Raw genomic sequence first — 15,285 nt, 5'->3', positions numbered from 1 at the left:
GTAATGCATCGCAGTCACTTTGATCGTTAATAATTCTATACAATACACAATCGTCCGCAAAAAGACGCATGTATGAAGAAATACCTGAAAAGATGTCATTCATGTAAATTATGAACAGTAATGGGCCCAAGACGGACCCCTGAGGCACCCCTGATGTTACAGCCACCTCATGCGATTGTTTCCCGTTGACAACAACACATTGACGCCTAACGCTCAAATATTCCTTTATCCACCTAATAACGTTCTCATTTATGTTGTACCAGTATAATTTTTGTATTAATAAGGCATTCCCCCTTTGGCAGGCAGTTGAATACACGCTCGCGGAGTATACATTGCTCCATTCTGCAGATACGTTCTTTTTAGGCCTGCGTCTCGTCGTGTCCGCGTACGCTTCTGCATCGTCCTGCATTTCAATGCCGCCACCGTCACAGCTGTTTAAGCCGAGGAATGGAGCCTGATGAAAGGAGAGGTAGGAAGCATCTTGCGGAAAGCGATCGCTTTGCGAGTGATACGCCACAGCAGAAGACTGATCGCCCCTGCCCACAACGCCATTATTATGCGGCCGCTCCCGAAATCGACAAGGCCGCCACGGTTCGCGGCTGCCTACCTAAGCCCGCTCGATTGCAGGCTATCGCTTCAACGCAACAAGAAGAGTGTGGTGTGGTGTGTTGAACACTAGACCCATTTCAAGACTGACTAGCACCATCTACAACCAATGTGTTATGCCCGTAAACATTCCATGCTTACTTTGCTCTCGGTTGCGGGAGAGGCAGAGATTTTTTTCGAGTTTATCTCGTGTAGGAGTAACAATGTTAACTCAGAGCTTACCAGTCTCGTATTAATGTGTTCAAATGTCCTTTTTCTTTCAGTAAAAAATGTGATGGCTGTGCCTGATCTCGGAAATATTTTTGAAAATCTTATTCATTGCTGAATTTTTATTTCTTTTTAAGATTATTACCCATTTACTCATGTACCTATACTACTTTATGCACTGTTTGACATGCATTGCTGTGATGTGCTTCACTGTGATGTGATTTAGATACTTTTTGTTTCTCTATCACTGCTTATAGGTCTATTTGTTCCTACAGAAACTGATGTATTCAAGTGATTTACAGCATATTTTGTATCATTGTATGACCCCCCCCCCCCCCCCCCCCCTCTGTAATAATGCCTTACTGAAAATCCGCCAAATTGCGACCCGTAATTCTTCCCAAAAGCCTTTCGTTTCAGTTCGCTGTGGGGTGTCTGAATCTAGTATCGCTGGTTTTGCATTGTGAAAACTAACCACTCTGCAACAGAAAGCAGGCACGTGCAAAGCGAGCTCTAGTTTATGATTGTGCTTGAGAAATTAGACTTTGACAGAAGCTTTCATACTATTATTAATATTCCCTGTCTTGCCCTTTGCAGCAGTGTCATGCGGTGAGCATTTTTTCTTCGGTCTTGACGGCATTGGACATCTCGAGGGACATCTCGAGGACTGTGCTTCACGGTCCAAATGTCTGACTTGAAACACTACAGCCACAATCGAGTTTTTTCATATTGCATCAGTTTCATTTTTAGCCCGTTTTATTTCCACAGCCACTTCTGTCCCAATACCCTGTCCTCAAAAAATAGTACCATATCAACGATTTCGAGTGGGCTGGCAGAAAACTTTACTAATTCTTTTATTAATGGCTTCCTTCCTGCTTCCTTTCTTTATTCAATTCAAGCTTCCTTGATGTGCATTTGTGGACTCAGTAACATTTAACAAAATTTTCATTTTTGTTTTCTCTAAGTAAGCGAGAACACTCTAGGCTTTATATTAGTAGCCATGAAAAGCCTGCGATTAACGAGCCTGCTGCTATTAACGACCACATACTTATATATTTTGTTGTGGAGTTGTGAATCGGCATTTGATGTACAGTCAGGCCGGAATGAAACGCGAACACGCATATGTCATACATTTCTGCTTTGCAGCGAGATATTCCTTTACAACCTATTTTCGATTATGCATTTCAGTAGGCCCTTTACCCAGACACATGAATCAGGCTAGTTGTACACTTCAGCTGAAAGTAGGCAGGTAAAATATTTGGTTTTCTTCTCATGCTCTGTTCGCGTTTTATTCCGGCCTGACTGTACAAAGAAAGACCCCCCTGATGTATTCTTTAAGGGTGTCGATTTCGAAACATTGCAGGTATTTCGAGCACTACAGAGTGGTACGAGGTATTACCATGATCCTCATCTGATGGCGCGCGCATGAGTGTTTCCGCTGTTTTGTTGCGAACATAGACGATATTTTCCGCACTAGCAGTTAACAAATCAAAACATGCGCTAGAACCAGCGATAACACGCAGCCTAATAAAAGTGATGAAAGAAAAGGGCGGGATTTAGCAATTTTTTTTAATAGCCGGGATTCGACTGTATTTAATACTTAATAAAATGCAGAACCCACTTGAATAAAACAAGAACCTTTCAGACACGCATTATGTTCTACTATCGAAAAAGTTCTCGAAATTTTTTTGTGCGTATTTCCAGCCCCAAAGATGAAAAAAAAAACGTATTATTGACTCAGAAACTTTAGGAACTCACGCACGGCAGACACTTCCACACTTACAAAATTTCAGTTTCATTTGTCAAACACCGAAGACCGAAGAACCTTCCGTAACGGAAATTCAGCACAGTGTCCATCAGTAACATACTTCACCGTGTGAGAGAATAAAAATGTTACAGCACCAGACAGCACTTCCTAGGCGCACAATAGAACATTGCGACGTCCGTCTTTACTTCTTAGACCGCCGTGGGGGCTGAGTAGCTATGGTGCTCGGCTGCTGACCCGAAAGACGCGCGTTCGATCCCAGCCGCGTGGCGGTCGAATTATGATGGAGGCGAAATGCTAGAGGCCTGTGTACTGTGCAAGTCAGTGCACGTTAACGAACCCCAAGTGGTGGAAATTTCCGGAACCCTTCAATACGGCGTCCCTCATAGCCTGAGTCGCTCTGGGACGTTAAACCTCTATAAACTATCTTTATTTCTTGTATTCGAAAAGTGATAACTTTTTCTTGTCACGAAATTTCCCTGCCATTCCGTCTAACAGGAATTTTAAATCCTGCCGGCACCACTAACTTCGTTAAAACGGCTTTAGACGCATCGAAAAAATGTGAAATTTTGCGTGAACAACCACACTCTGTGCGCCACAAAAGGATAAAAAAGGTAAACGTATTCATATTTTTTAGAATATTGCATGGTATTGTAGATACAAACATATTTTGAAGAAATTATATATCGTAGTGTCTGCCAGTAAGGCATCCTTAGAGGCCTAAAATCGATAAAGAAACTTGGCCGAGAGAAAAGATGGCAGATAAATTAATGAATATTGCACAAGAATTGTCGATGGCTCGTATAACCATGTTCCAACCAGATCCAGTGTCCGAATCACTATTTCTTCCTCCAACTGATCAGTGTGGCGTACTGAATTTATTTACGAAGCTCAAGAAAGGCTAATGTGAGGATATTAATGGCAGCTGCCAGCCTCTCTAGTTACTGGTCTAATCATCCGATGTTTTAACTAATGTACATAACCTAGATTTAACCACTGTTATATTAATTTCATTTCAGTATCAAGAATGCGAAATTTACGGTGTTGTACAGAAGGGGTAACAAAGATATCATTGGAAACTGCTGGCCACAATCCACCTTGCCGTTATTCTCCAAACCGCTGGAGAAATTGGCTTTTATTTCGGCCGTCATAGGGTAATTAAGCCATCACATTATGGGTTTAGGTATGCTTTCTCTTCAGATACTGCCCAACAGTATCAGAAAGAATTAAAATTGCGTATTATATAGACGACAAACTGACACTACAACACCTCATTAACTTTTCAAAAGCATTCTCCACAATAAATCACTATTATTCATTTTAATTCTCGCAGTTTACCAAGGCATTACGATGACTTAGTAAATTTTTTAACGCTCGTTGATCACGCCTTTTCAATCATTTGTCTTTCTGAGACATGGCTGTCATCCGACGATGATAGGCTGTTTGCTCTTCCTGGCTATCACAATGAATACTATCACAGGTCAGCTGATCGACACGGAGGATCTGCTATCTTTATTTCTAACGCTATATCATACAAACGCCGTCACGACATCGCGTTTCAAACAGAAAAGTGCGAATCAGTATGGTTAGAATTTGACAAAGCAATTTTTGCTTCACACAGAAACACTGTCATTGGTAGTATCTATCGCTCACCATCCGCGTCTTACGAGCACTTTTGCCACGAACTAGAAGTCATCCTCCAAATTCTAAATCGTGAAAACAAGAACATTGTAATCGTAGGTGACATTAATATTGACATAACTGACATTTCTGACAGCTCTTGTTCTGTATACACAAACTGCTTTCTCGGCCATGGTTTGGAGTCACTATTGGCGTCACCAACGCGCATTGCTCATCGAGGCTCTAGCACCCTCATTGATCATATATTATCTAATGTCATTACGCCTCAAACCGCAGGAGTCATCAACTTTGATATCACGGACCATTATCCCACTTTCCTGTTAATTGAATGCCCTAATAACACGCCCCCCAGAAAACGCTATAAGCAAACATTTGATAGAAACCGGTTTGTTGCGATAGTGGCTGAGACTAACTGGGATAGCATACTACAAGAAACATGCGCCAATAAAGCGTTCAGTAAATTTTCTGCGAAGCTCAAAGAAATAATTAGCTCATGCACATCAGTAACTCCCATCACTCATTGGTATTCAGTTCCCCGGAATCCATGGATAACCAAAAGCCTTCTAAGCTGTATAAATAAAAAAAATAACCTTCTCAAAAAGGTTAGAAAGCAGCCATTTAACGTGCACCTAAAACAGCGCTATCAAAAATACTCGGATACTCTCTCCGCAGCACTTAAACGCTCCAAACAAGATTACTACCAAAATGAAATACTTAGAAATGGAAATGACACTCGTAGGAATTGGGTAACAATTAAGGAATTTCTTAATATAGCTGAAAACAAAACGAGCATAACGAAAGTCTCTGACGGTGAGTGTACTTTAACTGATCAAACTGACATTGCTAATGCATTTAATTCCTTCTTCTCGCGCCGCGGTTCCCCGCCTCCAAATAGTTACTGTGGCCCTCGTCGATGCCCTCACTCTTTTTACTTGCGCCCTACTTCACCAGACGAAGTCTTCCAAATAATTTCTAGCCTAAAAAATACCGCTCCTGGGATCGATGAAATTCCTTCTTTCAAAGTAAAGCTGGTGGGTCGTGAGCTGTCTAATGTTCTTAGTCACATTATTAATTTAGTATTTAGGACTGGTGTTTTTCCAACTGAACTTAAAAAGGTAAGGTGACGCCGATATTCAAGAAAGGCGACTAAGAATGCCTAAGTAACTACCGTCCAATAACTATATTGCCTTTCTTTAGTAAAATAATAGAAAAGTTAATTGTTAATCGCATAATGAACTGCCTCATTAAATTGCAGCTGTTAGCAGATCAGCAATTTGGATTCCGGCCTAATTACTCCACAGAACTAGCTTTAATCGAATTCACAGACAGTATTAAGCAATATATTGATAATGGGTTGTTTGCCGGTGCTGTTTTCTTAGATTTCACCAAAGCATTTGGCACAATTAACCACACTATACTGTACACTAAATTAGAATCTCTAGGCATCTGTGGGCCTGCTTTAGCTCTTTTACGCAGTTATCTCACTAACCGTATACAAGTTGTCCAGCTACAAGAAACATTGTCTTCCCCTTTAACTATTAATTTAGGAGTGCCACAAGGTTCCATTTTAGGTCCGCTTCTTTTTCTCATTTTCATCAATGACTTACCTTTGTCCTTAATTAACACAAGATCTATACTTTACGCGGATGATATGACATTATTCACTCAGGACAGCAATTTCACAAGCCTAATAAACAAATTAAACATGGACTTACAGAATATTGTTTTATGGTGTGAAAATAACTTACTACAACTTAATCCTACAAAAACCACTTTCATGATATTCCGCTCTCATCAAAAGCATGTCATCCCGAGCCCAGCCATTTAGCTGGGACATCATATTATCACTGCCTCCGAATCCGTTACATTTCTCGGCATCACGCTTGACGGTCATCTAAAATTTCATCTACACACCAAATCTATCAGTAAAAAAAATTTCATTTGGAATAAGGGTGTTAATAAAAACTAGACTTTTCTTTCAACGCCATGTTCTCTTATCCCTGTACTATGCTTTCATTAACAGTCACCTTAATTATTGCCTATCATCATGGGGTAATACCTATTCATGCCATATGTCATGTATTTCTCATCTTCAAAATCAAGCGCTTCGAATTTTATCTTTCAGCCCATACACAGCCACTGCTTCACCTCTTTACTCTGACCTAAACATTCTGCCATTGAAATGCCTCCTTAATCTTAGGTTAGCTCTTCTAATCTACCGCGCTCGCCATAATAACAATCAACTTGTCTGTTTTTCCGCATCTTTCCTTTCTAACAGCAATAACACTAGATTCTCTGAACAAAACAATATGCTTCTACCAAAAGTGAACACAAATTATGGAAAACAAACTGCTTTTTTCTCCGCCATCAAAACCTGGAATTCATTACCACTAGCAATCAAATCCGCACGTTCGCAGCCCGCTTTCTACACTTTACTAAAAAAACATCTCCTATCAACCCATTCAGCTTCATGCCATGCTTAAGGTTGCCTTCATCTTATTTTCTGTTCCCCACTCTGACAGCAAACGGTCATATTGTTAATCATCTGGAACCTCTTTTTTTTTCTTTCTTTCTCCGCATGTGTTTTATATCTGCATTTATTCAATGCCCATTGTTATCTGATGTCTTTTTGTGTTCTTTCTATTGCTCTTATGTTTTGCTATTTTATGCCTTTTTTTGTTAAATTATGCCCGCTAACTATTGTATAACTTATTCATTGCCGCAAATTACACTAATAGGTTTTAACTTGATTGTATACTTTTATTCCAGCTCCTCTGCCAAACTTATGCACTTTCCTTATGTATTCCTGATGGGAGGTCCCCCAGACAGTTTTCACTTTGGGACCTCCTACTGTACTAACTCTTTTATGAAATTTACAACTCATTTGTATTTCGTTTTAATAAACCTTGAAACCTTGAAATTCCTCGTAAAACAATTTCCCTATGGAATCAGAGACACTGATGTAGGTTTCATAAACGGCTACTTTCCTTCTAGGTAGCAGGGTGTTGAATGAATAGAAAATTATCATTAAATAACATCTGTGGTCTAAGCATCTTGGGGCCGCTATTTTTCAACATATACATAAATCACGCTGTGCCATTGGGAGCGGCATAGAAAAGTCTTTCTCGCCTAAAGCAAAAAAAAAATGGAGGGGACACTCAAGCTCCGCTTTAAGGGCTAATGTTTTTGGGCTGGCCATTCTCTACTTCTCTACATTCGTAGATCCCCTCGTACCACTCAGTGGTGGTACGGTTAAGCTGTAGGCTAGTGCCATGCTATGGCAGGTGCTGCTGCCACCGGTGCTCTTCTCTCAATCAATAATTTGTTCTTCACAATCCGGAGGGCAGGATGCCGCCACAGGGTGGCCCACCTTGGTTGCTACTCCGGCGATTTTCCGAAGAACGCCATCGTATTAATACATAATTTATGCGCATAATGCGTTTTTTTTTTTCAGAAACTTATACTTTTACCTTGTACATGGTTATCTTTTCCTTGCTAGGCCCATCGAGGTAACCCATATGTTTGAATGCGCCTCCAAACGCTCAACTACAAACAGGGCGGCAGGAGTGCGAGGAGAGTTGTAACGGCAGCAGACTTTGCCCCCACGGAAGTGGCGGAGCCTCCGACCCGAGCACACAGCTTATGCTGGTTGCGCGAGGGCCAATGCGGACGCCAACGGTATCCTGGAATAGGGATGACTGACCACTGAAGCTCCAAATCTATCACTCCCCCACTTCCTATGCCCTATCTATTTTCTTCAGAAGAAAATGTTTTTACTTTCACTACTGCGCGGCACTATTCCCGATTGGTGTTGTCGTGTGCGTCTACGTAACCCCACAGAAAAACGACGCCCTCGCCGCAGGCAAAGTAGCGAAGGAGTAGCTCTTCAGAAGGAAAGAAAACTCCAAGTGGGTGGCGACTTCAGTCACTGCGTACGGGCCAGCATTAAGTTCCCAGATGTTCTTCGAGGTAGCATAGGACTCGAGGTCGCAACACCAAGACATGTAGCGGCGACACCTGCTTGGGCGCAGCATTCCCCAACAACAAAAGTATCGTGGAAGTGAATTATGCCACCTGCCCCAATGCCATGCTAGCGGTGCTGCAACAAGAGGCTGCAGCACCGCAGACGCCACCCGTGGATGCAGTATGGTTGTCTGACATGCATGAAGATGTCGAACAAGACTGCACTGAAGAAATGGATGTAGATGAATTTGAATAAAGAGTGTGAAACAAATGAAAACAAAGCGTGTGTGGTAGACGTAGATGAAGTGCAAACATCCCACATTTCACACCTGCGTCTGCAGAAACACCGGCCAAATGCAGACATGGTGACAACTACAATGGTCGTAAGCATACATGGGAGGCCCCACGAATTGTTAAAACCAAGTGGTTGAAGTGTATAAGGTAGCCAGGATAGTCTGTTTAAACGCTCCTAATGGAATATTTCCGTACCCTTGCAGCAAGACTGCGAGTATGACAAGGTTGACATTCACAGCAAGATGGGCGACAACACGATCCGCAAGCACGGCCTCTTCTGCGGCTCCTACCTGCCGCCAATCATCACCTCCGAAGGCAACAGTCTGCGCATCGAGTTCAGCTCCGACAACTCGGTCCAGAAGAGCGGCTTCGCGGCGGTCTTCCTCACGGGCAAGTTGCTCTCCCTTGTTGTAAGAGGCGTGTCGCATTAGGAGTACGACTCTGGGCGCCTTGACTCCGCTACGAGGCAGCCTGTAGCACCCAAGAGTTAGCTTTCTTTTTTTTCTTGCCAGTCATCTCGGCCAGGAGCTGGGCCTAGCGAAATAAGAAGGTAATGAAAATGGCATACGCGGGTCAGACGCGTTAGCTTCCGAAGCTTAGGCTAAAATTGTCCGCTCTCGTCGAACGGAAGCTCTGTCTCGCTGGCGGACATGACCGTTATGCACTCATCATGCACGCAAGGCGGGCCTGTTGTTCAAGGGAGCTATATACCAGGTGTTTTTTTAGAAGGTCCAAAACTTTTAAAGAAAGGTAAATTCCTTTAGATTTATTTGAACCTTGGGGCTATACTGAGGGCTACGGCGGACGCCAGGTAAGAGCCAAACTACTATGATTAGTTTGCTGATTAACTGAATACGTTATTTAACTTTTATCATTTTTATTTTAGGGGATATGTTGTATTTGCAGAATTGGAGATTGTCTTCCAAACAGTCCAGCCAAGAAAAAAATTTTCATGAAAAAATTTTTCGTCCGCGTTACGAAGCAAGAAAAAGTCACGCTGGTAGGCAGCTTCACACTGTAACACAGCGTCTGTGAGCGCCTGTGACGTAGTTCGCTCCGCCCTGCGCTTTGTGTCAGTGCGTTTTTGTTCCAACGCGGCATTCCGTGAGGCCGCGGAGCGAAGCGAAATAAGCAGCAATAGCGCAGGCCGCCCGTCCGGGCTTCAGGTGACGTCAACCGTGTGACGAAAAGCGCAGGGCGGAGCGAACTACGTCAGAGGCGCTCCCACCGCTGAGTTGCGGTGTGAAGATGCCTACGGGGGTGACTTTTTCGCGCCTCGTAACGTGCGTGAAAAATGTTTAATTAAAATTGTTTTTTCTCGGTTGGACTGTTTAGAGGACGATATCCAATTCTGCGAATACAACATACCCCCTAAAATAAAAATTATAACAGTTTATTAACATATTTAGTTAATCAGCGAACTAGTTAAAGCAGTTTTCCTCTGGCCTGGCGCCCGCCGTAGCCTCCAGTATAGACCCAGTGCTAAAATAAATCTAAAGCTTTTTACCTTTTTTTTAATTTTGGACCTTCTAAAACAAAAAACACCCGGTATAAGACGCAGCCCTTATCCTGTTACTTTGCCTGGTAGTACCCATTTTGAGTACGCTAGTCGGGTCAGGGCGGCGGTGACGCCAGTGTCGTCACATCCATCAGGCACTACGCGAGAAAGGTCAGTAGTGTTGAAGCTGTGTGGGTGCTATTGGGACCCCCTACTCAACGCACCACAGCGCATCAGACGTCGATCAGCCATCTTTCGACATCGGAAATCGCTCAAGTTATATCCTCCGACATTTTTTAAAACACAGAAAATCACGCCGAAAACAATGGTGGTCTATCTTAAGACAGTTGTAGAATGCATCTTGGGTCCACTCAAAAAGGCAAGGGACGAGGAAGAGACCAACAAGACAGCAACAGATTCTTTTGCATGCATTCTAATGCTAGTCACCAACCAGCCCGCATTTCTCTGTTTAACAGAGTGCACCATCTCTCTAGCTTTCACGTTAGGTCAACGGTTTGCCCCTACCATTGATCGCGCCTTACTGTTATCGAACAGATAGTTGACAACAATTAGCTGTAAAAAAAAAACAGTCGACGCACCGGGTTCCTACAGTCATTGTCCGTAATGAAGCATTCTGGGCTATGACGGCATGTATAGCTTGAAGAATTTGTCGTTATGACCTGGCAGAGATCTGATTCGGAGTTCCGCAGGCCCGATTCAGAGTGAAGACGAAAGCGCGCTGATACAAACAGCTTGGTCTTTTCCTACATCGTTGTTTTGTTTTGCATGCAATGTAAAACAGCGAGGTTGTTAGAGTAATGCGTTGGTTGAGTGATGGCGTGAGTGCACGGGGCCAACACCTCCTCCGCCACTTGGGACATTTGCAGATAAGGACGAGTGCGCGCACAACAACGGCGGCTGCCAGCACATATGCAAGAACACGGTGGGCAGCTACATGTGCGCCTGCCAGAACGGCTTCGTGCTCCACTCCAACAAGCACGACTGCAAAGAAGGTGAGTGCTCGAACGCCATCGCCAGTCAGAGGGCTCTTTTTCGGAACCATGCTTCGAAACTGCTGCACAGACACTTCCTTCACAGGTATATCGTACGAGGGTAAACGGAAGAAAACTGGAGCTGTTATAAACTGCCTCCTGTCGCGCGTCCAATATTCGGCGAAAAAAAAAAATATTTTTCTCGACGAGAACCCCTCCCCACCCCCCGCTTCCAAGTGCCGTAATTTACCAAAATAGAGGCCAAACCCTGCGTATAGTATACGCGCTGATTATCAGGGCTGTCGGAGCACATAATCTTCGGTAAGCCGACAGAAGACTCATTTTTGTTCTTGGTTGCTTCGCTGTTTGCACCGGGCGCAGATGTATGGCTTTAGCGAAGCCACTGACGCCAACTTCACAGGGGGCCCCTCTCCAGGATTCCGCCTCCTACACTTCTGCGTAGGCTGACGACTTTTAAAACAGAAGTAGCAATTAGTACCTGCTGACGCGCACAGTACCTGTCAGCAGCGCGATGACAGCAGAAGCACAGCGCAAGTATCGCAAAGAATGCCATTGGAAATTTCGAGGTTTATTGAGCGGTTCTGAAAAAAAACACACACTAAAAGCTGCGTTTTTCACACCTATAGAAAGTCCGAAAAGCTGAGAATTTCAGCGTTTAAACATGTATAGCCCGCTTACTTAATACTGAATGTTACGGTCGGATTAATATATGTCGAAGCTGAAGCGGATTTCAGTACCGTGCTTGCGCAACTTAAAGCATACGGGTTGTGCTAAAGGAAAACTCTTATTGCGCCTTCATAGCGCTTTCATCGATTATCTTGACGATAGCTAGAAGGCTTTGGGACATTTAATGAGCGCAAGTCGGCAACAGCGTTAAACCTAAAGTTCAGAGTGGCTGTTACGCGAGGTGGAGTTAGGTAAAAACTGCAACTGCAGCTTTGCACTGAGGCTTCGTGAGAAACGGAACTTAAAAAGCTTAATATCAACGCACAGTCTTCATCGCTATGAGATTTTAGACTTGACCCTAGCTCGTGTTTGGCGCACCAAGTTAACGCAGGAAACTTAGAGGAGAACAGGAGAGGAGCTAAAATAACGAAAAAATAAAGATGAAACTTTGGCGGGTAATAAGCTCCCATCGCCATAACGTAAAAAGAGCGTTAAAAAGGAACGCTGTATTACGGGGCCGTCTATAATGAGCAGTTCGGAGTGTTTCTAGCTCACTTTCAGTTTTCGTGCTCTCTTATCTTCCCGGTTCGTCGTAAAATGAGTGCGCTCAACGTTCGCGAACATGCCCCGGCTGCGAAAATACGGGTGGAGTTTTTCGTTATTCTTGCCTGCATAGGTTCTCCCTCCATGTCTTGTATTTTGCTTTGTGTGAGGGGGAACTGAATTTTCGCATTTTTGTGCCTACGTTTGCCCCGCTCGCAGTGCAGCTGCGGCGACATTTTTCCGCTCCTCGCCTCTCACGCGCCTCGCTGTGCGCAAACAGAACGTTCGAATAAGGACCGAAAAAGAACAGGTGCGAGCAAAAAGGGGCTCGCCCGACATGCTGGCGAGATATTATACGCTTATTGTTTAAGATGCGCGCTTAAAACTGTGGAGAGGACGTTTTAAAAGTGTCGCTGTGGCAGAAAAAGTTACAAGGACATTATAGCCCTGAATACACCTACAGCAAACCGAATGTACGTAGAATTTCGCCGCTTCCTTGATTTTTTTTTTATTCTCATTCCCTAATGACGCTTTTCGGACATTACATACATTACATATATTACATTACATTACGGTTACATACTAAGGAAATATTCACTGTAAACATACATAGAAAAACGTTGCAAATACAAAAGCGCAATCAAACAGATGTACAAACTTGGTTAATAGCAGCAACACAAAGTGGTAGGGTATTAGTGAGAGAGAGAAAGGAATTTTTATTTTTTTTATTTATTTATTCATAATTTTAACCCTCTGTATGAGGGTCATTACAGGGAGGGAAACATATACATATACAAGTGCAATTCTATTCGCTAAGAAACACTCAAATACACAGAATTACAAATTTTCACAGCAATCCTCCAGGAACGTGTTCACACCTATCACAAATTTGTCTACATCTGTTTGGTCCACAACGTCGTTTGGTAGCTGATTCCAAATTTCTACTGCATCGGGAAAAAAGAAGTAGCGATAGACATCAGTACGTGTAATAATGGGTTGTAATACCTTACTGTGATTTTTCCGTGGGCAACGCTTCAGGGGAGGTGTAACATAGTGTTGTTTATTAACTGTGACTTTATCATTCATTATCAGAAAAAAAAGTTTGAATTTCTGCTTTGTTCTTCTTATTTCTAGTGATTCTAACTGACACTGTTTTAGCATTGCTGTGACTGAATCAGTGCGGCGGTATTTAGAGCATACAAAACGTGCTGACATCCTTTGCACTCTTTCCAGTTTTCGTTTTAAACCCTTTTGGCGCGGTCTCGACACTGCACTTGCGTACTCTATGATTGGCCGCACAAACGTCTTGTACGCAATCAATTTAATTTCTCTAGTCGCATTCGGCAACTTCCTCCTCAGGAAACGGAGCTTCTGGCAGGCTTTTAAATAGACATCTTCAATATGGGTGCGCCAGTCAAGATTATTTGTTAATGTCACTCCCAAGTATTTCAGACACTTTACTTCATCTAAAGAAGTTTCACTGATATTATATCGAAATGCCATAACATTCTGCTTTCTTGTTACATCCATGTAATTAGATTTTTGGTAGTTTATTTCCATGCCCCATTTCAGGCACCACGAGTTTAACGACTGAAGACACCTATTTATATTCATCTGATCTGCCGGGGAAGCTACAGGAAAGTAAATTAAACAATCATCGGCAAAAATTTTCACTCTGACAGACGATTTAACGATAGCAGAAATATAATTTATATACAACAAAAGCAAAAGCGGACCTAGAACGGAGCCCTGTGGCACCCCCGACAGAACTTCACGCCTATCTGATACTGTGCTTTCTATTTTGACAACTTGACAGCGGTTACTTAGATAAGCCTGAATCCATAGTACTACATTTTCACTGATTCCTGATCTGCGCAATTTAAAAAGAAGCTTATGATGCGGAACTTTTTCGAAAGCCTTCGAGAAGTCCACACAGACCACATCTACCTGCTGACGTTCGTCTATATCCTTGCAAAAATTGTACACTGTTTCAATTAACTGCGTCACTGTCGAAAGGCCGGTCCGAAAACCATGCTGGAATGGACACAATAGGTCGTTTATTTCCAAATAATGAAGGATGTGTTTATCTATTGTGTGTTGAAAAACCTTGCAACATACGGGAGTGAAACTGGCCTGTAGTTTTTTACAAGAAGTCGATTACCGCCTTTAAAAACCGGAACTACTATTGCGCTGCGCCAGTCACTAGGTAAAGAATGATCCCCCAATGACTTTTCAAATAAAATTTTTAAATAATATGAGAACCACTCAGCATACCGTTTAAGGAATTCCGCCGGTATTTCATCGGGACCGCACGATTTTTTCGGGTCCAGAGACAGCAGCTGCTGACAAATGCCCTCCCTATTGATGCGAATCTCGTGCATCGAGTATGGCAACGTGTAAATTGTTGTATGATCACTCTCAATGTCATTCTCATCCCTACTAAAATACCGACTGGAGGAAACCATTAAACAGGTTTGCAATATCGTTTTTATCAGTCGCCTCATCGTCCCCATCCATTACCTGCTTGATTGCGTTCTTCCTCGCTGAAAAATATCTCCAGAACTTTTGCGGTGAGCTTGTGAGAAAGTTAGTCAGTGTAGTATTGAAGAACGTTTTTTTTCGAATCTAGTAACGCTGCTCTGAACTTCTTTTTGATGTTTGAAAGTTCTGCCGCCCTATTTTGTTTGCTTTCGTAGCCTTTTTACCTTGCGCTTTAACTGAATGATCTCTCTGGTGATCCAAGGATTGAGCTGCTTCGATTTCTTTGAGCGAGTGAGAACAAACCTATGAATGCAATATTTTAGTGTGCCCTTAAAACGTTGCCACCATTCCTCGACACTTTCATGGTGTGATGCAGATGCAAACTGATTCAACTTTTCTTCTAAGATGTCTAATGGTGTCTTCGACTGGTCGTTTCAGATCGCTCTACAGCGCTCTGAGATGCAGCCGCACGTTCGGCTGGTCGAAATCAAGCGCTCTGACTACATTCGGCTGGTTCTTTCAGAGCGCCCGCCTCCAGCTCAGAGCGCTCTGAGGCGCTCCGAGAAAAAAGTCGGAGCGGCCCCGAGATCTGTTCACGTGACAGAGCCACT

The 15,285-nt window shown here is 43.1% G+C and overlaps 1 protein-coding gene across 1 annotated transcript in view; it reads left to right on the top strand.

Annotated features, from left to right (window-relative positions):
• LOC149326019 (protein tolkin-like) overlaps positions 1 to 15,285 on the top strand; it is a 416,319-nt gene that overhangs the window by 371,915 nt on the left and 29,119 nt on the right. The window contains exons 12-13 of the mRNA XM_089563963.1: positions 8,677 to 8,863; positions 10,859 to 10,984. Of these exons, the coding sequence (XP_089420089.1) occupies positions 8,677 to 8,863; positions 10,859 to 10,984 (313 nt within the window). The remainder of the gene's footprint in view (positions 1 to 8,676; positions 8,864 to 10,858; positions 10,985 to 15,285) is intronic.

This window comes from Amblyomma mixtum, chromosome 10, assembly GCF_055824585.1.
Source record: "Amblyomma mixtum isolate Tamu chromosome 10, ASM5582458v1, whole genome shotgun sequence".
NCBI classification, from domain to species: Eukaryota; Metazoa; Arthropoda; class Arachnida; order Ixodida; family Ixodidae; genus Amblyomma; species Amblyomma mixtum.
The sequence above is the reverse complement of the archived record's forward strand: the minus strand, read 5'-3'. Positions and strand labels throughout refer to the sequence as shown.